This window comes from Sinohyriopsis cumingii, chromosome 2 (genome assembly GCF_028554795.1).
Source record: "Sinohyriopsis cumingii isolate HCF-2022 chromosome 2, ASM2855479v2, whole genome shotgun sequence".
In the NCBI taxonomy this organism is placed as follows: Eukaryota; Metazoa; Mollusca; class Bivalvia; order Unionida; family Unionidae; genus Sinohyriopsis; species Sinohyriopsis cumingii.
Window position 1 is genome coordinate 159,719,801 of NC_142962.1, and position 26,255 is coordinate 159,746,055.

The 26,255-nt window shown below is 33.0% G+C and overlaps 1 protein-coding gene across 1 annotated transcript in view; it reads right to left on the reverse strand.

Annotated features, from left to right (window-relative positions):
- Positions 1-1,861: 1,861 nt before the first annotated feature.
- The window catches only part of LOC149806204 (uncharacterized), a 92,732-nt gene continuing 68,338 nt past the window's right edge, over positions 1,862-26,255 (reverse strand). Inside the window, exons 2-3 of the mRNA XM_089937500.1 lie at positions 7,572-7,706; positions 1,862-4,268 (exon numbers count right to left, since the gene is read on the reverse strand). Of these exons, the coding sequence (XP_089793626.1) occupies positions 4,183-4,268; positions 7,572-7,706 (221 nt within the window). The 3' untranslated portion in view covers positions 1,862-4,182. The remainder of the gene's footprint in view (positions 4,269-7,571; positions 7,707-26,255) is intronic.

Consider the following 26,255-nt stretch of genomic DNA (forward strand, 5'->3'; position numbering starts at 1 on the left):
TTTTCATGTATTATCATATATAAATGGGCGACACTATCCTGGTTCACTGAAAAAGTTTACAATGGCTCTCCCTGGAAAACAACAGCTACCACATTCTCCAGAGCGTTTAGTCGTTTCAGCCATTGTTAAACAGATCACAAGGCACAGTCAAGTCTCATCAGAAGAAGTTTACATCGTTAAACAAATCGTAAACATAGTAGAACGCACACTGCTGTTGCATTTGTACCTGCCGCAAATACTACTTCCTGTATCACTGCAATATCAAAAAGGCCCAGATTAATGACAACAGCCATCTTGAGAGACGTTTTTTCTAACACATCTTTTCATAACTGTGTCTTTGATTTTTATTGATTTATTGCGTTATTTGCTGAAAGCACTCATTGTTTCCTTACAATCTGATTAAAATCAGATCTTCACTGTTATTCATAATGATCTGACAGCGACCCCTTAGAGGTCATGTTCTGGTAATCCATGTTATTACCATAATCACTAATTTTATTAACCAACCAGATGAAGTCTAACACGCACGATTTGATTCTTGAAAATATTATTTTTATTGGCTAATTCAAAAGTCACCAGTACATGACCCCTAAACGGTAGGAGTCAGATTTTCACGTAGGACAGCTGAGATCTGACTTTAATCAGATTGTGTCGTCTTATATTAATATTTTGTTGTGTTGTTTTGAACACATGCCATTCATTCTTCATTAACTAAGTTTATTTCGTTCACTGCTGACATAGCATTAATTCGTGTAAACGCTTGCTTCTAAAATAGTAAAGTAACGTGAATTACTGTTTGGTATTCAGGTAAAATTCGTACAATTCAACATATCTAAAATGTTCAACAATACGTTGCAATAATGTTTTGTTCCAACTGTGTTATTTCGATAACATAATATAGTATCAGCAAGTTAGCTCTTAAATATATTTTATAAATGTTTTTGAATGTATACCTTCGCAACTGCGGTTATTCTGCACAACATGACCTTCTGTCAAATGTTCTTCAGCACGCAGTTCGGGGGCACCGAGTGGCCGAGTGGTCTAAAGCGCTCACCGTTCCAGATCACTGCCATCTCACCTCTGTCTGCGTGTGTTCGAGTCCAAGGCTCGGCTAGCGTGGGTAGGTGGGAAAGCCTGCCAGTAGCTTCTCGTGGGTCGGTGGTTCTTCCCTGGGTTTTCCAGGGTTCTTCCTCCACCAGTTATACTGGCCGCCATGTATAGCCTATGGCGTTAAACCCTAGAACAACAACAACAACACGCAGTTCAATAATTTAATCCTCTTCGTGCAGCACGTGGCAAAAAATGGTTTCCACGAGAGCGAGAGAGAGAGAGAGAGAGAGAGAGATCTACTGTTGCCGGCTTGCAGCATGTCTGCTGATGGTTTCCCATCAGGCCGCATACCTTCATGTCGTTCTCAACTGTCTTCGCCATGTTCCCCATCGAACAATCCATTTTACGCTTTTGCGTCTGGTCCATGAATGGCTATTCTGGATAGCTTTTAGAGGTGGGAGGTATTATCGATAAACCGGTTTGCCGTGGATTTTTATCCGATGGTACGTACAACGGTAATTCTTCACTGTGCCGGTACTTCGCCAATATCCGTCAGTAAGGAATGTACGGACATTCCAGAGTAATCTTGTTATAAATGTATTTATATTAACAGCATTTTTCATCTTTTATGACAAAGTAATTCCTAATGTTATTCTTTTACACAAAACGGTTGTATTTGTCATCAGTTATTTTGAAACATTACAAACATAATTATATATTTCATCCTTTAATCACAAGTCTTTCACGTGTCATTTATGCAAATGTGGTCGCCAACTGTGATGTGGTGAAAGAAATTTGACCAACGTTTGGATAAAATCCGGATTTGGACAAAATGTCGTTTTTATTAATTAGTGCATGTTAATGTGTGAAGTACATGCATTTCTTAGTAAGGTTGCGAATCATCCAATGATTTTTAGGAGAGCACTTACATTGTGTTTTAACATTACGCAATTTCTAAACTCCTCAAAATATATTCTGGTTTGTTGAGTGTGTTTAATGTTTACATTATATAAACACCTTTGTACAGAATTTCTTCACCTGTTTGTTCAATGTTTAGGTACAGTGTTTAGTTAGCAATTCTTTCAACATATTTTTTCTCTTCGACTAATTTACATTTCGATAGTTTGTAGATCTGCCAGAATAACAACTATTCCTTTCCTTTGTATCCTAATATGTTGTAGGTGATGGAGTGGACCGTTTATTATGTTAAAGAGTTGATTGAAAATACTTGCCAGTAGGTTTTTGCTTTGTAGTGACAATACCTTCATAAGTACAAAACATTTTCCATATAATCTTCGAAATGGATACTGAAAAGAGTGTATAGATAATGTATTTGGGATCAACACCATTTAATTTAGTATACATAGAAATGCAGAGATGTGTGTTTTGTTATTCCATTATATTCACCCTTCTCTCTCTCTCTCTCTCTCTCTCTCTCTCTCTCTCTCTCTCTCTCTCAAGGTCAGCTGAAGGGATTTTAAAAAAGATGTATGTCAGTCATTGGAATTCGTGCATAAAATTTAGTGCGTATTTTCTATACTTCTAAATTATTTAATGAGTTAACACAAAAATCATTAGGCCTCATACTTAACAGGAAAAGGACTGTTGAATCCTTCGGTATCTTCAAAAGCAACTTTTGAGAACGAGTTTGTGGAGATGTTTTAAAACCATGTATTGACATCACTAATTAATATTTAAATAATTAATAGAAGTGTTCGTTATTGATCAGGAGGACATAACTGCGCAATAGCGAAAACATAGTGTCATTATAATCGATACAATACCTCTCATATATATTACTCCTTTGCATACCAGCCATTCTTTGTACGATTACGATCACATGAAGAAACGTTAATGGCTTCATTCTGTAATAATCGATTTTGTCTATATTGGTGAACAGTCGCATGTTTTAACCCACAACTTTATCTAATTTTGGTCTTAAGGGCAAAAAACGCCACTAAGATCTACAGCTACAATTTTTCTGAAGCTGACCATATGAGTAATACTCGCTTAGCACAGTGAAAAAGAGAGAAACTATGTGTAGGTCACCAATCTCCTGTTCGCCATGTTGGCACTATCTACAATTAGTCGAGGAATATTTCGAGAAATAGTTCAGTCACTTTCTTAAAGAACGTCTGTTCCTACTTTTACTTCATTTTTCAATAGTCTCGAAAGAAGTTGAAAGTATAAAAATTGTAAGGCTTTAGACAACTACTCATCCACTCTCATTGTTAACTTTTCATTCTTTCCTGAAAAGAGGCAACGCAAAATGTACCTGCAATTGCAGCTCAAAACTAGAGATTAACGGCCTGTGTAGGCAATGATGTTGTTTACCCACGTTAATTGACAGCAGATGGCAAAATATCGCTATCATTTAGTCCGACATACGCATATACACCGTTTGTGTTAGATAAAAAGATTCGAATTGCATACTCTTTAATTAAAATATAGATCTTAGGTTCTTCAAAAGTTCAACTGAAACATAAAACATTAAGATAAACGATATTACACGAGCGGCTACAACAAACAAATTGTTATCATAATGGACCATTACTGGAAGATCACTTTTCTATACAATCCTTCCTAACATTCTCCTAAACAGAAAAGCTTTTGGAGATTATTTTAATGGAATATCATGAATCTAAAAAGTTAGTTACAGCCTGTCTATTTTAATGCACTGCAAGTTTCTACGAATTCGGAATCCAAAAATGAAATTTTCGTTGCTAAACTTCTGCTATAAACCTTCATTCCTTTCGTCGCTACTGATAGTCGAAAATTATGATTTTCTCATTATTCTTTATGATCAGATGTCTACGTGAAAAACAACATGTTTATATTCTAAAAGATGTGAAACCGTAGTTTTTGCTAAAACATTGCTTGCATTGTATTTCCTCTAAATATTTTAGCTTCTTGAGCTAACGCTAGTACTTCCTCATACTTCATGCAACGTCTTCAGAGAGTATTTGATAGGTAAATTAGTCATAGCTCTTTCATTTATGTCGCATTGTTTGCAAAAATAAATGATATTTTGTATGATTCCATGCAAAACATAGAAGTATAAGGTCAAAATGCTCATCAAAAATGGTTCATAGCAAAGTTAGGGTTGGAGAACAATTGCGTCCATCGCATGTGCTAGGCGACGCTTTCATTCGCATTCTGTTCTTCCTCCTCTGATGAAGAATCGATATCCGTGTCATCTGCATCTTCCTCACTCCAATCTGAAATAGCCAAGAGGTCAAATAATATGTTCATTTAACACGACAAGATTTAAACCTGGGCAGCATGTCTAGTAAATTAGTGAGGTTTATAATAAAAAATAAAACACCTGTTACTGTTTGCCTTTTAACTTTGTTTAAGTGCAGATATTTAAAGATAAATACAGACGAAAAGCTATCATTAAAGTAAAAGATATATGTGACCATGCACAAAAGGTAAAGAAATATTGATATCATGACTTTTTTTCAGTGTAACTATTAAGAATGAAACCTTTTAGATGTCCCATTTCCATATCTGAAGGATAGTGCCTGGCAATGTGGAGCAAACGTTCAAATTGTTTCTTGTCTTATAGTTCTGACTCCTATTCCTATCTTAAATTAAGCAAACTAACAAAAACGTTTAATAGATTGCTCTGGCCTTTTTTATGTTAACACCACGAGCATGTCATCAAAATCGCCTGTTGTGTTTCTTTTATTTTCTTAATAAGATTAATTTGGTGTTTTCAAACCGATCTTCAAATTTACAGCAACATCATCCAACTGTGTTAAATCAAATGCAATAGACACTTCCTAATTATCTAAACTAATTTCTAATCAATGCTTTCTCATTGTAATGACTCATTGCGTACCATTTGCATGCCATCTGTTTACAAAACGGCTCTTAACCATGGAAGTTTGGAAACAAATAATGAAACAATTGCAGTCTAGAGGAACGCAGAGAAGTCTCATTCATGACAGAGGTAGATTCTATCATCAGCCTCTGACTCTCGGAAATTTCCAATCAGCTTGATCAGTCTCGTAATTTCTAATACCGAATAACTAAGTATGTGAGAGAAACATTGATATTCAATAGAAGCTATTACGTGTGTGGGTTACACAAAGATTGAAAACTCATGGCGTAAATAAAAAAATCCAACCTTCCTGTTGCTATCTTAACAAAAGTACAGCCCGACATCAGGTTTAGACCCGACACAAATTTTGCGGTAACATTTATCTAATTAATGAAATTTGTATGATTTTATTTTCGTCATTATTATTAATATTCTTCTTCTTCTTCTTCTTCTGATTATTATTATTATTATAGTTCCAGTCTTTCTTTCGTGACCACCTTGTATTAATCTATCCAAAATATATATTTCTTTACCAAAATCCTTAGATGGCGTTAATGGCGTTAATCTCTCACCACGCTGTGTTTCCTCTCCTTTGTTCACAACTTAGAATTGGGTCAAAACATACTGTTCACTACGTGATTGACACATAAACCCGCTCATCCATTTATTTGGCAGAACTTTGTATTGTTTATCTCTGATACAAATTAAATATGCCCTAGTAATTATAATATGAAAGAGTCCAGAATATTTTGTAGATTTTGTCTTAAATGATATTGGTAAAACGAACTGGCTTAACAGGTGAGAGAATGTGGTATAGTCAAATATCAGAATTGTACGCACTGAGTTTAAAGTTTCATATTATGAACTTAGGAAATTGTATTTAAATGTACAGATACGGACAATTTTGCCGAAAAATGTATCTATTCGGGCATGCAACGAGCGTTACATTTTTCATATACATTGGGCATTGCGTACAATGTTCGTGGTAAACGTCATCATGCCAAGTAATGGGGACTGCCATATTGATCTTCTTCTAGTCAACCCTGTCCCTTGGTAGACAATGTTTTTACACGCATGCATGTAACCCGACAACTATCAAACTTTCCATATTGAAAGTACAGTTATGGTCGGTACTGTTGCTGGCAAAGCAAAATGCCAAACATTCCTCAAATAATACAATAAAATGACCTATTTGTTCGTTTACATTTTACATTTTACTTCTGTTATCAAATCTTGCATGACATGTACTTCTGTTAAGTATTAATCCGCCAAAGTTTATACCTTCGGGTATCGTCAGTCTTTCGTTCTTAATACCGGTCTAAAGGTAATGAAAAAGACTTCTCTTAAATAAACCATACAGTTATGCATGCCTTTTTTTTTATACTGAATAAGATTGCAAGTATGAAAACTATTTAAGTTGCGGCCAGTGTTGGAGAAAGCACTTCCTGCAAAACGAGAGTGTGAATCAACTTAAGAAAAAGACCTATCAGCAGATATTTACTTAACAAGATGGTGCTTCGTTCATTTCTGATGGTTGTCATGATTGTCACTAATCGTGAAGGTGAAATGCATAGCGCTTTACATGGTTAATGAAAGTGAGTATGACATGTATTCATGTATATATTCATATGCTTTTCTACAATGGATTGTATGATGTAGGCCACGTATAGAAAAAAAAGAGTTTACACTTTTATGTACATTTATTTATGTACATGCTAGTGGTGATTTAGTGACGTGTTTATGTATTTGTCATAACTGGAATTTGCATGCAGCATCTGCAGAAAAAGATGGAACGTTAAATTTCTCCAAGTTCGATTCTAAATCCAATTTTTCTTGCCACTAAATCTATTAATGATAAGTATCACCACATACAGACTTCATATCGCTGAACACTGCATCAAATTCAGTAAACAATCAAGTTTTAAATTTTACTGAATTGTGTATTACCCAATTGGTCTAAAAAAGAAATTCCCTGACGAAGAACTTGTTTAGCTCGAAATGCTGAGGAACCGTTTTGAATTAACGCCGTTATCAATTTTGGATGTGTATATATATATATATATATATATATATATATATATATATATATATATATATATATATATATATATATATATATATATATATAGATAGATAGATAGATAGATACATGGCCAGGGAAGTTGTTGTTGGCGGCCAGTATTAATGGTGGAGGAAGAACCCGGGAAAACCCCGGAAAGAACCACCGACCCAAGAGAATCTACTGGCAAGCTTTCTCGCATACCCACATTGGCCGGATCCGAGACTCGAACCCACGCAGGCCAGGGAAGTAAAATAGATATGAAATATGAATTTTCAAACAATGGTTCGAAACTGAAGTGAAACCTGCCTAAACACTTTCCGCATCCGATTTTTCACAATTTGAGGCGCACTAAAGAAGCAGAATCTTTTCTATGGCCCCACTTCTTACGCCACCTTGCATCTTCCCAAGCAAAGTAGTAATCGGGGCTAAATAAAGATTCAAACAATTCTACAAATACACCTAATATAGGTTTTTCCTTTTTTTATGATGTCCGATATTATATTGGGCTGGTTCACTGCAGAATAGGCAAACGTGTGGTAACGTACAGAGAAACAATACTGACAACAGTATATACTGTATCTCAGCAGTATTAAAGTTTTCTAAAAGGAAAATAAAATGACAAGACGTAGTTACCATAGAAGTCATCGTAGCTATCTGAACTCTCACTGGATTCGCTGTCTTCAACATCGCTTCCATTTGTTTCTTCATGGCCAGAGTCACACGTTAGTACACTCTGATACTTGCCTTTCTTTTTCCTTTTCACTTTCCCTATTAAACCAACAAAGAATAATATACTGTAAAAAACAAGAGCTGTAGAGGCTAATGACTAATTACCTACTAACACACAGATTATAACTGACTGAACTGCAGATAACAGTTATGGACTTGAGGCGAGACAAATAATTTTCAATCGAAAGTAATGGGGTATGCATTTATGAATTTCATTTTGGCGTATAAACACCTCAGTGTTCTTTTGAATGTTGTGTAGTTCTCTCTTTATATGACTAAATATGGGACTTGTTTGCAGTCATTTTTAGATACAGGATTAAATAATGAATAGACAAAAAAAAGTTACACAGGAACACAGTGGAATTCTTTCAACAGAATTTTCAAACGAAACAATATAATTCTAAATAATGCAGCTGGAGCGCTGGCTTCTTACAATATAATTCACAACAACGATATTCCAGTTATCAATGAATAAATCAGATGTAATGAATGGATTCATATCAACGTCATGAACACTGTCAATGGATGAGCATGTTTCAGACTCCGGGCAAAGTATACTAAATAGACATGTACTACTGCACCAGAGTAGCTTCAAACATAATTTTTTTTCCAAACCCCAATAATGCCAACCAAGAATTGAAAAGAACAACGTAAACTATATTTTGGAGTCTACCAGAGTTTGCTTTCTGAAGTATGTACAAGATGTTTCATCTTTTAAGCTTGCTATTCTCCATACTGAGCTCATGTACTACTGAAAACAATATGTTAAGTCTCAACACCATGAGTACAGGATCTCCAGCATTTCAGCAGATGTAAGGGGTTATTTCACGAGTGAAATTCAAACATTGTATTGTTACAATATTATAGACAATACAAAATGTTGCCACTTCAGGGGTGATATATTTCAATACATCGAAGCAAACAAAACTTAGATTTACTTTCAATCATATTTTAAGTCCAAATCCGACGATTGCAATGATTTATTTTCTTCCCCATTCCGAGTCAATGCCACTAACGGCTGTATTACTACATTGATAGAAAGAAGTTCAAAGATTTTACAATAAATTAGGGGAGTAACATTTAACACATTTAGTTCCTGTGTATAAGCCTTCAAGTTGTGCAATTTGTAAAATTATTGGCTGATTTTATATGGAAATGAATATATTTCTGTTTTTGTTGATATATTTCTTTACGCTGATTAATACAAATTTCATTTGTATTGACTGTTTGTTGTTGAACGTAGACACGTTCTAAAGCGGTACCCAAAAAATTAATTATCAAGAAAGAATGTTTGAAAACGGAAATCCAGTATATTCTGGAGAATATTATTTTGCAGCAAGTAAATGTAACTGGAGTTTCTCGTGTATCCTTGTGAAGAAATCAGATAATACTTTCCACATGTGCACCAACTATAAAAAAATCAATAGTGTCACCAAAACGGATCCATTTACAATACCAAGAACAGATGACCCCTTGAAAAAATTGGAAATGAAAAATATCTCACAAATTTGACTATTTGAAAAGATTCTTGCAAATTCCACTCACGGAAAGAGCAAAAGAGATTTCAACATTTGCAATTCAAGATGAACTTTAACAATATAAAAATATGCTGCTTGGAATAAAAAATTATCCATCAGCATTCCAGGGCTAAGGAACGTGATAGCATGTAGTGTAGATACGTGCATGACGTCGTCATCCACAATAATATATGGAAAGATCATTTGGAAACCATATCAATGCAAGTGATGTGGGGGTGGGTGGAGTATTGTTTCAAAAAGACACAACTGGCGTAGATAATCCGGTGTGCTATTTTTCTAAAAGGAAACTAAATAAGCACCAGAGAATTTAATTCACAATCGAGAAGGAATGTTTGCTTTGATTCTGGCTCTTCAATAATATCAAGTACATATTTTTTCAGCTCCTCCAGTTATTGTATTCAGTGATCATAAACCCTTAATTTCGCTAATAAAATGAAAAACAAAAATCTGATATTGTTGAAATGGCGTTTGATGTTGAAAGAATACAATACTGACACAGGACATTAAAATATACTCTAATTGAGGATGCAGTATCACGTGTATATAACCGCTATATTGCCTTATGTATACTTTGTGGCATCCCTAAGACATTTACATATGTAATGGTATTAGTATATTATCATGTGTACATTTGACTAATGTGTACAAGAAACCTTTATTGCATACGTCTTACGTTTCCTTTATGAGGGGAGGTGTTGTTTATATTTATTTTGTTTGTTTGATCTCTGTCCATCATCGAGGCTATTGTTTTTCTTTGTACCTGTTTTTTGTATTGTTAGCACGCTATAAATAGTTGTTTACTTGTTTGTGAGCTCAAGATCATGACATTAGAAGATGCGAGATATGTATTTGTTTACAATTTGGGGTAATTTTCCATTCGGTTGATTGAGAGTTTTAGAAAAGGTTATTGCGTCATGTGTGAAGTAGGAATGCATATTAGTCTGAGATCAAAGAAGTTATTTGTTCATCCTTTAATTTCAGCAATAGACGTATTTTCTGTTGTGTTCAGATAATACAAATGTTCTCGGTAAATATGGAGATAAATGTAATGAAAAGCCAGTACAAATATAGGATTACTACCTAAAATATAGACACGTCTGGTCGATGATAATAATGAGATTAATAAAGTGTTACGGCTTAATGGTCACAAACCAAGTATCCGAAAGAAGCAAAACCAGCAAGTTTTGTAAACCTTAACAAAGAATTTAATTATCAAAGTCATTCATGCAAATGTGAGAGGAACTTAAAGTATGATGATGTTAATCCAGAATAATCCTAACAAAATTATTTGAAAGTTCTAAATGAATGAAATGTTCGGTATAAATTTCAAAACCAGAAATGTACTGGTCCGCCAAGAATCGTGACGTTGTCAAAATGGCTTCGTCCAGAACTATTTCGAATATTTCACAACACTTCCAGAACAATATTATAGTTGAAATAATGAGCAATTTCTATTTCCACTGAAAAGTCGAAACAAATCTTTTTCTTCTTGAATAATATCTAAGTACAACATAAAACACGTCTGCAGAGTTACAACAGGAACACAAGAAATGAGGATGACATGACTTCAAAAATCGGAATGGATCCTATTGGCCAGTTTTCTTCTTATATAGCTTATTAATAATTGTTAACACTTACATAATCATCTATTTATAGATCCTATGTAATATTGTGCTTTTAACAGACTCAGGTCACGCAGGCAAAATTTAACTAAAAATATTTTGTATAATTTACAACCATTTATACAAATTATAAAAATTAGATAAAGGCATGTACTAAGAGTTATAAAAACAATAGATGTACATAATAAAACCAAAATGTGCTTGTAAGCCTCTTGTTAAAAAAAGAATTAAATCATGGCTAACACTTGGATAGGGGTGTTGTACATGTACCTTGAAAATGAGAGGCAGATAGGAAATTATGGAAGAGACTATTATCAAATCATGGACAAAATCAATAACAGAGAAATCCGTCCACAGTGTATGGCAAAATCAATAAAAGTGAAATCTATCCCACGGGGTAAGACAAAATCAGTAAAAATAAATTCCATCCCAAGGGTTAATACAAACCAATACAAGTGAAAACCATCCTACGGGAGTACAAAATCAATAAAAGTGAAATCTATCACACGGGATTAGACAAAGTCAGCAAAAATGAATCCCGTCCCCTGGGGTAATAGAAACCAATAACAGTGAAAATCATCCTACGGGAGTCCAAAAATCAATAAAAGTGAAATCCACCCCCATGGATAATACAAAGTCAGTAACATATCTCGATACATAAAGGTATATATTAGAATAAAAGAACATCCTTAAAGAAATTAGCTTGTAATTAACAGATAAGATTATTTTGAGAAATATTATTTGCGATATTCTTGGATACTTCATATAGGCGTAATATAAAACCATTTTCACAGTTAATTGATACAGAAATTTTACGTAATGTATATTGCATAATATTGTCATTATTTCATTCTGAACCATGTATGCATGTGAATATGCATATGATCTCTTTTAACATAATTTTTGAAGAACGTTTATAAGCGTACTGGTAAAAACCATTTTAATAGCCACATACCTAAGTCATCATTTTAGAAGCTCTTTAGCCAGCCATATTATTACAAGCCACTTTAAGCACTATGAAGATCTTGGATGCATTTTGAATATAGTATTAAAACCTTTATAACATTATCGACATATTATTCAAGAGCCTTTTAAGCCTATTATTAGAAACCACTTTAAGCGCTATAAACACATCATTTGAGAACCCCCTAGAATATCATTAAAACCCTTCAAAACTACTATAAAACTGAGCAATTAAAGATCATTACAATGAAATTAAAAACAGTCTTTGCCACATTCAATTCATATGCATTCTACGTTGTTTTAAACACCATAAAAATATCATTCTTGGGCCATTATAAATACCATAAAGTTTCCTTATTTACCACTCTGCAAGCATAACACAAAAAAACCTCCTAAAGCTTTATTTGGATCACTCAAAAGCACGATTTAAAACATTATCATCATTTTTCGTCCTCTCACAGCAAAATCACGCTCGTAAAAGTAATTGTCAGTAAAGACAATTGTACATGTACTTTTAGCCATATGTATGAAGGTACAAATACATTTGGTCTTACATAATAATCTGGAACGAATATAGATTTTCAAAATTAATCTCTAGCTAAACATATGTCCCAATAGCGAAAATTCTATTTTCTAGTCTTTGCTAGTTAATCTTGTCAAGTTAAAGATAGCTCTGAAATGACGTCAGCAGCCATATTTATAGTAAGTTGGCTGATTTACCGTTGATTTTGTATGGTGTTTGGAAGTTGAAAACACATTCATTGAACTCAAAATACTTTTCCAAAACATTCGTAAACAGAACGCAAGTCAGGTTTTCTGTTCGTATCTATATTTGTAATTTATAAGTTGATTTTACCTCAGTGTGCCCTTTTCAAAAAGGTCACTGTTGATCGTCGCATGTAGTATAAACTGCCAAGTTGCCCATTGTAGAGGTATTATGTTCAAAATAACGACTGCTAGTGACCTTATTAGAAAGGATCTATTAGTCTTCGCGACGAACAGAAATGTTTAATTTAAACACGATAAACTACACATAATAAGGCCATAAACAAAGACCAATGCCTACCACGTGATACAATTCAGATGGTAAGGATTTCCAGTCCGTGAGACAAATTGAACTAAGCCTGAATAAGCATTCACTTTAAAGGTTGAAAAAAGAGAACAAACATGATAAATTACTTGAAACATGGTTATTAATATTTTACTGATTATGCTCAAACTATTTATTATAAACGGAAGCTTCAAAGATTACGGAAATGAAAGGAAAACTGTTGAACGAGATTTAAATGGACTACGGTATAGAATAGTCATCACATATGTAATGAACAAAGGCATATAAGACTTAGATTAAATTTGCAAATAATTGAACGTCTTAGATTCTGTACCATGTATTTTCCGAGTACTTATTCCTTCATTTATGATGTATCATCCAGCTAACGTTATCTGAAATAAAACATTATTTACACTCAAAGTACACAAATAAGATAAACGAACGGCTACAGAATATCTTAGCTTGTCTTCGTAACCATATAATTCCTAAACGTAAATGACACAGTTGTTTCTTTCTCTGTCTAGACGGAATTTATCAGAACCTTTCTTTAGAGTAAATATTATCAAATATCTGGAAAATTAACTGCTGTAATTTTGTTTTTAATTTAAATTTGCCAAATATAATACCCTATATCCGACTATGTAACTTCAGATATAACATTCTTATCAGTCTCGTATTCGAACTTTTCTATATGCTACATATATTTTCTCATGTTTGGCAGCATGATTCATGCGGTTACCACGACTTTCAATTCATTTTCACTTTTCTAATTTATTTATTTATTTTCATTCTTTCTAGGAATGACCACGAACGTAATACAATGAAAATGAGGTGACTAGTAAACTGTCTGCAATAATTTGTGCACTTTAATTTTTTTCTTTTGACAAACGGGAAAGCCATTGGTATCGAAGGTAAAACCAAATATGCCTGCATATATTTTACATGGACAGTATTTTAAAAGTTCCGAATATTAGTACGCCCTATAACAAAGTTCTTTATTAGTGAACAGTACATCCCTACATCCACTCAGCGTAATCATGCACCTCTAGAAATTATCCAATTTTCAAATGCCATTTTGTATTCACGTTTTGGTATGTTATTCATACAATGGAAAACTGCACTTCCAAACGGCTGACTTTAAAACGGCTGCTCCTAGAGGATCTTTGATAACCCGATTCAGCCAGAAGCAAAGGCTGTAATGAGGGCGTGGCAAAGTTTGTTAGCACTGCTCCTTCAGGAAGCCCGTCACGACGGCGGATTCATGGGGCACTTCATAACAATGTCCAGTGACACCAGTAGAGTCAAACACATGGACATGGATGACCGGGCATTTTACATCGAACAAAATGCGTATAAATCTCCGTTGACAATCAGACTACGTCGAGCAATTATTGATCTCTGGTCGTTTTCTTCAGTATAAACTTTATTTGTTTCTTTTTGGTCGGGTCCAAAAGAAAGACACCACGTTTCGTCACCTCTGTTAATCTGATTCAAACGTCTCTGGTCACTCTTTTCATATCTGGCGAGTAACCGTTGGGCGATTTCAACCGGTGTCTATTTTATCAGCATTAAACAAATGCGGATAAGAACTATTTTCCACTGTGAATCGCGCATCATTTTTTAAATGACCCCTTCACAGCAGCAACGTCCCACTCACCAATACAGACAACGTGTTTCCAGACCGTTGATAGAGTTCCATGCATTCACGACAATCTTGGAAACAACGAATCACTTCAATATTATACTATATAACAGAGAACTGCATCCGTAAACTTTATACAAGATGTTCTTTATATCAGCCCTAGATGACTCTGAGAGTATCTTACAATATGCCATTTGAACAGTAGCAGAAATTTCTCACCCATGCGACAGAGAAATCTACTTGTTTTGCTAACCTTACTTTTCCTGTCTCAGTCTAGTCATCACAGACCAGTCGTCTCAGTCAAGGTGTCCACGCGCTCAGAACTACTTTTAAAAAAGAAACACTTGTTGTCTTCTGCTGTACCTGATGTAGTTGTACTAAAATCAAACAACAACAACAACAGTAACAAATATATAACAAAAACATAGTAACATAAGTTAAATCCATGTTTGAGAACACACCATACAAAAACATTTCGAGCGAGACAAATACAAACGCATATGATGCCGAGCTTTTTGGTATTATGCTTGTTCGTTCCACACTGAATGGTCAATTTTATCCTATATCCAGTCCTAGCTCAGTACAATTTTAAATCAGCGTCATTAAATGTAGCGAAAGCCACCTAACTAGTTTTAAATACTTCGTGTGAAACAAAGTATATACTGTTAGCTACATTTAATGACGCTGACCTGAAAATAACTGTGCAACAGATAGAATAAAATTCTCAATGCTGTGTGAAATGAGCAGTATTTATAATAGAAAACACTGCTCCATGCATATAGAATATAGACCTATACACTTCATAGCTTCCCAACTCTTTTAACAACTACGAAAAAATTAATAACACCAGAAAAGTGTTATATAAAACATGCTTTTGTCTAATTTTGTTAAGCATCTAAATTGTGCCCCAGTTGAATCAAAAATATAGCTACAATATTTAAAGACAAATAATGCACTTACCAGCTAGAATGAATCATTTATCCGCCAATACCTTAATCCATAAGCAAATTTCACTGGAGCACTTGCCATATTTCCGGGACAGAAAAATAAATGTTCAAAGAATCCGTGAACTTGAACGTTTAGCACATGGTTATCCGCTAGAATCCGTTTTTGGAGGGTCTATTTATAGACGGGGGTAATTTTACAATCAATATTAAGGACAACACAAGTATGTCACACACAGTTTCACCTCCTCCAAAGAAAAGACTAGTTATATACGATAGTGACACAGATCTCTAATTACCCATGAATAATCTAAAGAAAAATGTTACTCTTCGTTACAGCTTGTACTAAGTATAACTACAGTAGAGCTGAGTAGCCAATATCGGTTCAAAATTGGAACTGATGAAAATAAAACAGTTTCTTGTAATAAATATTAATTATTTATTCTCGATTTCATATAACATCCATATATTAAATGTGATAATACCTCATTATTATGCGACGTTTTATGTTGTTATTTTTCTTTGCTCACGCGTATAAACTGTGTACTTCTAACGCAACGGTCACACCACAGCCCTCATTAACATATTTATATTAATGCGCCGCATGTAAATATTGGACGTGAACACAAGTGCAGAATTCTTTTTACTTTAAAGGAAAATATTGGGTGAGAAAAATAATCTACGTTGAGGTTTGGACCGAGACAAGGAAATCTCAGTCGCGGGTTTATATTATATGTCTCCCCACTCGGGCAAGCCTCGTGGGAAGACAAATAATTTAAACCCTTGACTGAGATTTCCTTGTCTCGGCCCAAACCTCACTATAGATTCTATATGTCTTCTTCTCTGACATTCTTGTGTCACCACCATCGCCTATATTACGTCCCAGGCTCACGTCTGCAGGTGTATGGCGTTCTGTACGTACAGTTACAAATCATTTTCTAGAACGCTATTTTACCTTTTGATAAAAACATCAACGGGGTTAGATCAATACTTAGCGCATCTTGCATTTCTTGTAACTAAGGTTTGATATTAATTTCAGATGATTGTGATTACTTCAAAATAGAAAAAATCATTCACTCTTTTCAAAGACCAGGTTGGGTTTTTTTAGTGATAACTATATATGAAAATAAGTCCAGAAGCAATAACTGCTTTACTGTGCTATAATAATAATTTTTCTCCAGATTTGTTTTTATTTGACAATTTAGCCACATTTGTTAAATTTGTTGATTAACAAAGTACAACAAAGGAATACAATTAACTCAGCTTAGACGTTATGAATGTTGTTTTTGTAATGCATGAATTTCTTCTCATTTCTTCATATATTTTGTTTAATTGCCTTGCGCATTCATAGGTAGATATTTTTTACCATATGTCATATATTCTACAAGACATTTTAACAGTTTCATACTTACTTGCTCTCTCTAATGTGGCAATTACTGGATTGCAAGAACAGAGAATAGAACACAAAAGTACCGAAAAAAGAGAAATAACCAAAAAGAGTTTGTAATGAAACTCCAATCACGAAAAGAAGATGTGTTCCCATGAGAATAAATCATATCAGCAAGAAAGATAAATGATGTGATGCAAGACCTACAGTATAGCTAGCAGCATGTTTTGAGCCCAGTTTGAATATTTCCACTTCCTCTTACATGCGCTTCTATTGCAAGTACAGTTTTTAATATCAAATAATTAAACAAAATGATCAAAACGTATGAATGTATTTAATAACGAATGCAATTATATAATTTTTAGTATTTTAGCGCTATGAGGAAAATAAATATGACACTAATATACCAGTATACGTAGCTTACATGTATACCTACATCAAAATTAAACCTAACACACACAACCATATTTCCGTTATATCAGCAATCATATTCAGCATTTTGTTTCTCCGCTTATTACGAAGAGAAAATATTTGCAATTCATTTTGTTTACTAAACGTTGTAAAGCACATTTTCCTAATAACGTTAGTCGTGTAGCATAGCACAAGAAGGTTATATATATATATATATATATATATATATATATATATATATATATATATATATATATATATATATATATATATATATATATATATATATATATATATATATATATATATACATACATATATATATATACATACATATATATATATACATACATATATATATATATATATATATATATATATATATATATATATATATATATATATATATATATATATATATATATATATATATATATATATATATATATATATACATATATACATGTATATATGTATATATGTATATATATATATATATATATATATATATATATATATATATATATATATATATATATATATATATATATATATATATATATATATATAAGAGTAATAATACTAATAATAATAAATAGGAAGTTATAAAGTTTCCATTTTTTTAATACACAGCAGAGAAATGAATTTCAAACAAGCTGTATGCTTCGAATGAGAATCTCTTATGAAAGAAGCATGTGAGAAGAACATTACTCATGAGTGAAATAATAGCATATCCATTTAAAGTCATAAATAAATGCTTTAACATTTCATTTTACTTAAATGATCGAAATCATGTATTAAACACTATGTTGCTTTTGGTACCGTGAAATGATATATTGATCGCATTGAAAAACGTTTAAAAGATATATCGACAACAGTTCTTTCTACAATTGCAAACCTGTCCAGTGTCATGTTAAAATCGAGCTGGTCTGACAGTGCAATGTCGAATAAACAAGATATATCGCTGATGCATCACTACAGATTGCACTATGCAAAATCATGTTCATTTTGTGCCAACATACGCCAATATATCACTATGAATCTCATAATGTAATGGATTTGTTCTAAATATAAAGGAAGCTGAAACCACGATAAATATAATGGCGCATACATTATGATGCATTAGAACATGGTCTAAATTACTATTTATGGAAGACGAACTCACGATATGAGATAAATTATGATCTCAGTCTGACATGAATTGATTTTTCTGTTCGTTGAGGAATTGTTTCAAGTAAGCTAGCATGACTTGAATCAAAACATATGGTTGTCTCAAACCTTCAAAAAATGTCAGTATAATTTATCTCAAAAAACATCTTTTTATTTTATACCTGTGTTCACTTTTTATTTTCAAAAATGTAACTATATATATATATATATATATATATATATATATATATATATATATATATATATATATATATATATATATATATATATATATATATATATATATATATATATGAATGTGATTTTGTGACTTCACAATAATATGTTACAATTTAAAATAGTTTTATTGTCTATTTATATGAGATTTCTGGTGGACAGCTCGCACTTGAGGCTTGTGCCTTCACAATGTTTCGTTTCAAAATGTGTTATTAATATGAAATGTATAATTAATGTTTTGGTCACTATGTGAAGTCTGCATGTGATCCTGAAAAGGACAAACCGTACTGAGGGAAATATAGACATACTTTGTTCAAGACAAAAGCTTTTATTGAATCAAGCTAACGGAAAAATTGGAAGAATCGTAGACTTGCAACTGGAAGGAAATCGTGAATTATCAGCATGCAAGGAGAGTATATGTGATCCATCTCCTCCTATTGATCCAGAAAATGTAGTACCTGTTCAGTCCTCTATGGCTCTTGTAACAAAATCATCTGGATATACTCCCTGTTATTGTATTACAGGATTTCTCGGCACTTTCTCAGAATGATCCAATTTCACAACAGCAAATGAGAGTCATAAACAGCAAACAGGAATCACATATAAAAGAGAGAGAGAGAGATGAAACTGAAAATCACTCAAACAGGCTAAGATTTGAAGAAAGAATTAAAAGTAAATAAATGCAGGTTGCATGAATAAAGCACACAATGTGCTTGTCAGATCAACAGAGATCAATGAATACTTGAGAACGATGAGGAGAAACTCAGGAAGAAAGGTATATTTTATAGACATATAGAGACTATAATTACCAGAAATAACTAAAATGATATCAAATCATATTTTTTGAACCAGTAACAAAATAAGATGCAGTGTTAAATCAAGAAAGAATATGGATGTTATAAGGACTGCTGTTACAAGTCAGTACATATGAACATTTCGTTCGACTAAATGTACTGGACAACGAATTTGATCTGATGATGAACAACCATTATTTTGGAGTTCTGGAATAAAATGTAGGAAACGGATACCAAACATGGAGTGTAGGTGATGTAACGCATAGAACGCATACATTAACTGAATTGTTACTAGACACAGAACTGTTGGTTGTTACTGAATACTCACTAATGTTGTTTATATCTATATAGTGTCTTTACTTTTGGTGCATGACTGTAGATTGCGATGATCTATAAATAGGTGGTTACAAGTTTTAGTTTCAATGTTAAAAATAAACCTGTTCACAAGTTTGGGATCATTTCTTAGTCAGAAAGGAACTCGGGCTGGATAAAACAAATTATATAATGAGTGCTTATTTGAACAAATAGGATAGAGAACAGAATTGGAAATAAAGGAATTTTACGCAGTCGTACGGAAAAGTAAGAGAGATAAATCAGATTGCGGCAATATTGTATTTCATGCTTATCATTAGATACTTTGGATGAATGTGTAGATCTCTGGAAACTATATTTTTCTGAATTAAGTCATACAACACATGAGGAATATAGTGACTGTGAGAAAATGAAAACGTTCACAACAAATTAGAGACAGATAATATAAATGTTATACAATAAAAGGAGGAGTAAGTATTGCAGCATAGCAAGTCTCCAGAAGTAAATAAATCGCTTGGCATTGATTACGTGTCGAACCAGCATTTAAAGCATGGCGAAAAGTATCTAATCAGACATCTAACTGCCGTTTTTAACTACATTTTCTAGTTTTGAATATTAACTAATATATATATATATATATATATATATATATATATATATATATATATATATATATATATATATATATATATATATATATATATATATATATATATATATATATATAACGACACAGAGAGAGAGAGCGAGATTTACTTTTTGCCAGTCAATGAAAATTAATAATCGTGTAGACTATTCTTTCAATACGGTTAAACGTGTAACAAACTCTCTATACACAAGTGGATTTAATGAGAATGGAATGAATTCTTTACTTCCTAGGAAAATCTGGAAAAGAGTTATATTGCCGTCTGCTTTGTATAGCTCAGAAATCTGGTTCAATATGACATATCAGGGCATTGAAACGTTGGAGATAATGCAATAATATTTCTCCCGGAGAGTACAAGGTTTCCATCAAAGTTATCCGATGGGATCTATTATAGCATCCTTGGAAATGACTTCAGCGGATGCTCGCCTAGATAATTAGATAAGCAAACTTTTGTATTTTTTTGGTCGCAATTGTAGTACATCGGCAAAAATAACCGCATTAAAGATTTTCTATTCGACTGTTGGCAATTTGATTTTTGACCCCAAATATAGTTGTATTTCTTGAAAATGATATTTATACTGTACTCAAACAATATGATTTAGAAGACTTTAATTTAACTTTAAGGTTTCCAGACAAATTAACATAGAAAATAAAACTTAATTGGGGCAAGAATACATGTATTTGCGGAGAGAAAACATTAAATGGGTATCAGAAATCCATCGGATGGATTCTGTCGATTTTAAAATTTAATCCAGCTTTTAAAATGCACCATTTATGGAAACTAGTTTACGATAGCTCAGTAATGAAAATGTAGTATGGTATATTCATTTGTACTGGAAGAATGAAAACAAGATCTCGACTGTGTCCACTACGTGGGAAAACAAATAATGATCATATTTGACAAATTTCGATGAAATGTTCATTAACATTGAACGACGGAAACCATTCGAAGCCTCCAGAGATTTACTATAATTTCTGTGATTAAGCTACTTGGTTGTCTAATCCATATATTAGAACCATTAGAACTCGAATCATGGATTAATTTGTTAAGAATATCTACCAAGTATATTAGTATATAAAAGATTGATTAGAGAACTTACCTAGAATATGATGCAAGAAATAATTGTATTGGACAGCATATTGTTTTTGTTGTGTATTTATATTTTCAAAAGTTGAGAAAAATTGTAAATTAGCAAATTTAGAGCTAAACACAATTAACAATATGTGTCATGTATATATTACATGATTCAGCAGAAAACATTATCTCTGAAATATAATGCATCAGAACATAATCTAAATGACACTTTACGGAAGACGAACTCATGAAATGAGATGAATTATGATCTCAGTCTGACATGTATTGATTCATCTGTTTTTTGATGAATGCTTTCAACTGAGTTAGCATGGCTTGAATCGAAAGTGATTATGCCTCAAACCGTCACAAAATTAAGCATGAAATGATCTCGACAAACATATTTTTACATGGTAGTTATTTGTCTATTTTCGTAAATGTTACTCATATATTTGAGCGCGCACACCCGATGAATGCGATCGTGTATTTAGCTGAACATTTCCTGATACATGTAATTATGTGATTTCACAATAATATTTTGCAAATTGAGTTATTGTCTGTTTAGATAGTGTTATTGTCTATTTAGATAGTGTTATTGTCTGTTTAGATAGTGTTATGGTCTGTTTAGATAGTGTTATTGTCTGTTTAGATAATGTTATGGTCTGTTTAGATAGTGTTATGGTCTGTTTAGATAGTGTTATGGTCTGTTTAGATAGTGTTATTGTCTATTTAGATAGTGTTATTCTCTGTTTAGATAGTGTTATTGTCTGTTTAGATGTAAGTTCTGGTGGCCAGCATACGCTTACGGCGTATGCCTTCAAAAATTTATTATTAACATGAAATGTATCATGAATATTTTGGTCAGTATGCTGAGCTTGAAAAGTAAAACTGATGAACACGCTTATTATTGTCCATCAATGATTAACCTTTTATGTGGAACATCTTGTGTCCGACAAATATGAACCATGTTCTGTAGATGATAACCTGCCAGACACTGAAGTGCTAATTATGCCCTCTATATTTTAATTTCTCTCTGACTTTAACAGCTTTTGAAACTTAGAGTATGCATCCTGTTTATTTAATGACAGCACTGAATTGTATGCTATTTATGTGGAACTGTAAGGTGAGGAAAAGTAATCCTGAAATAAAACAGAAGCTGATCAATCATAATATCGAATTTGTTATTCAAAGACTGACATGTTACGGACTTTGATGAAAACAGTCATAATATCGAATTTGTTATTCAAGACTGACATGTTACGGACTTTGATGAAAACAGTCATACTATCGAATTTGTTATTCAAAGACTGACATGTTACGGACATTGATGAAAACAGTCATACTATCGAATTTGTTATTCAAAGACTGACATGTTACGGACTTTGATGAAAACAGTCATACTATTGAATTTGTTATTCAAAGACTGACATGTTACTGACTTTGATGAAAACAGTCATACTATCGAATTTGTTATTCAAAGACTGTTATGTTACGGACTTAGATGAAAACAGTTATACTATCGAATTTGTTATTCAAAGACTGACATGTTACGGACTCTGATGAAAACAGTCATACTATCGAATTTGTTATTCAAAGACTGATATGTTACGGACTTTGATGAAAACAGTCATACTATCGAATTTGTTATTCAAAGACTGACATGTTACTGACTTTGATGAAAACAGTCATACTATCGAATTTGTTATTCAAAGACTGTTATGTTACGGACTTAGATGAAAACAGTTATACTATCGAATTTGTTATTCAAAGACTGACATGTTACGGACTTTGATGAAAACAGTCATACTATTGAATTTGTTATTCAAAGACTGACATGTTACTGACTTTGATGAAAACAGTCATACTATCGAATTTGTTATTCAAAGACTGACATGTTACTGACTTTGATGAAAACAGTCATACTATCGAATTTGTTATTCAAAGACTGTTATGTTACGGACTTAGATGAAAACAGTTATACTATCGAATTTGTTATTCAAAGACTGACATGTTACGGACTCTGATGAAAACAGTCATACTATCGAATTTGTTATTCAAAGACTGTTATGTTACGGACTTAGATGAAAACAGTCATACTATCGAATTTGTTATTCAAAGACTGACATGTTACTGACTTTGATGAAAACAGTCATACTATCGAATTTGTTATTCAAAGACTGACATGTTACGGACTTTGATGAAAACAGTCATACTATTGAATTTGTTATTCAAAGACTGACATGTTACTGACTTTGATGAAAACAGTCATACTATCGAATTTGTTATTCAAAGACTGATATGTTACGGACTTTGATGAAAACAGTTATACTATCGAATTTGTTATTCAAAGACTGACATGTTACGGACTCTGATGAAAACAGTCATACTATCGAATTTGTTATTCAAAGACTGACATGTTACGGACTTTGATGAAAACAGTCATACTATCGAATTTGTTATTCAAAGTCTGTTATGTTACGGACTTTGATGAAAAGATCGATATTGTTATATGGTCAATTTGGGATAGTAGCAATCAGGTATGATTCAGTCTTTGTTATAGTTAATTACATATATAAATGAAAATCTTTTGCGTATTAGTGCAGGAAACTCAGATCATACGGATAATTAATTAAATTTATTAACCAGTTATCTACTTTATTTGGATCCTCATACATTCATATTCCTTTGGAAGGTCATTATTTGCAAGTACTTATGGCAAAATCAATTTTAAAGTGATTTGAGGAAAGCAGTGGACGACCTCAGAAATAGAGATTGAACGTAATACCACGCCCATTATGGGAAGTGTTGGTCAGGGAGACGCCCATATATCTCGGTCGAAAGGAAATAAGCTACAACCTTCAACGCACTCCCTCCCCTTGTTTTATCAGTCATAAAAATCTTTAAGGTTTTTAATTTTTCTCTGTGCATAGATATAAAAATTGGGAAATCTGACCCACATAGGCCAGTCCAAACTAACGCACCATATTATTGCAGAAGACAAAACAATATAGCATACTCACCAATGGAAACACTGCTCGAAATCGGATCCTTTGGCAAGAATCACCATAAATAAACATAACGTGGCAAGTAAACCAGCGTCAAGGTGAAATTGCTTAAGGAAGGAAGTACATGGCAGAATAAATAAAACCGCAAGGACAGGAGGCAGAAGAAAAAAAACAGGGAACCAAAGACGGGAAGTGGAAGCTATCTCTGAGGTTATAACATCTGCTACACAAACCAAAAAGCCATAAATATGTATTGATCCACTAAACCCACAGAAATACAAGATTTGCTGAGGAGTTTCAAATCGCTAAGTAGATCAATTGCCTGCTACAGTATTTGTATGTATTATATTGTGATCGTAAATGGGGAATTGGTTTATTTTGTGCTTCATGGGGGTATGATTTTGACATTTGAAATATGTTAATTTGTAGATCAATAAGGAATCGTGCTGTTCAAATAGAATGCTTTGTTATGGTAGGTGCTTTTGTGTGTATATATATATATATATATATATATATATATATATATATATATATATATATATATATATATATATATATATATATATATATCAAGTTGGTAGCCTTAAACAAATGCTAAGGTAGTGTGATGTTTTTTAAAACAAAAAAAATAGTTGTTAGTAAACTTGGGTTCTTGCTTGTTATTACATTATTTTTTCTCATGGGAGGTTAGGGTATTGGTTTTGGGAAACAAAATAAGGCTGTTTGACTGTGCGTCATACGATCTCGGACTTAAAATATGTATTCTACCACAGTGTCTGGAATGCAACAAAAGCCTAGAAATATAGAGTTATCCTTAGCATAATGTATGGATTGTTCAATGTAAATCAAGCAATGTGTAAGCTCTTTTGTAAACCCTAATAAACTCCCCTCCCCACCCCACCCCTGCTAAATTCAAAATAACCGGTGCATGTTAGATGTACCAGAGCTAGTTACGATGTGCAGGCAATATACACGTATACCAGTCCTGAAATAAGGAACTAAAGCTGAGCACCTAACTTACTAGGTGTTGACGAATTTTTGGAAACAGTAACGAATGCTTGTATATCACAGTGTGCGTTTAGCGCCCAACCGACTACAACCATTCTTGAAACTATATAGCTAAAAGAAGAAAAAGGCAAAACATAAGTGATAAGAAAAATCATCTTGTGTGTGCGGCACATGAACGTTGTAAAGTAATTTAAAGCGTATCCAGCGAGCAGTTATGGTCTCCACAACAGCATGGTTTACTAGAGGTCGTTAATTTTGCGACATTATAGTCACATTATTTGTGGATTACAAAACGTTTTATAGAGTTTACTTTGCCCCTATCTCCAAATATAGGTCGAAACCAAAGGTCAGTCTTGTCAACCTCGTCCTCATTTCGTTGAGTTTATATTTAATTATTGCGAATGTGGATTATCATCACTTCTCAGTTTCTTTTCTTATAAATTGTTTTATAAACTCTGCACGTGTTCAGTCGCAGAACAAGAATATGTTTGATAAATTGACTTGGGTCCAATATAATTATCCACTGTTTGTGAGCTTCAATTTATGCCAGAATAGAGTTGGTAAATGTCAGATATTATATTAGCCGCATAAAGAATTTTTCAAAATATGTCACATGAAAATAGTGCAAAATATTATCATAGGTTACGGAGGCTCAGGGGGAAGTTATATTGTCAATGGGTCAAAGCATACAAATCTACTAAATGTTTTATATTTATTTAACATGCATTTCAGTTGCATCATATGTTCATGAAATGTGCCTTTGTGTTGTTGGTACAGCAGCGGACGACTCCAGATGTTCGAGGTACT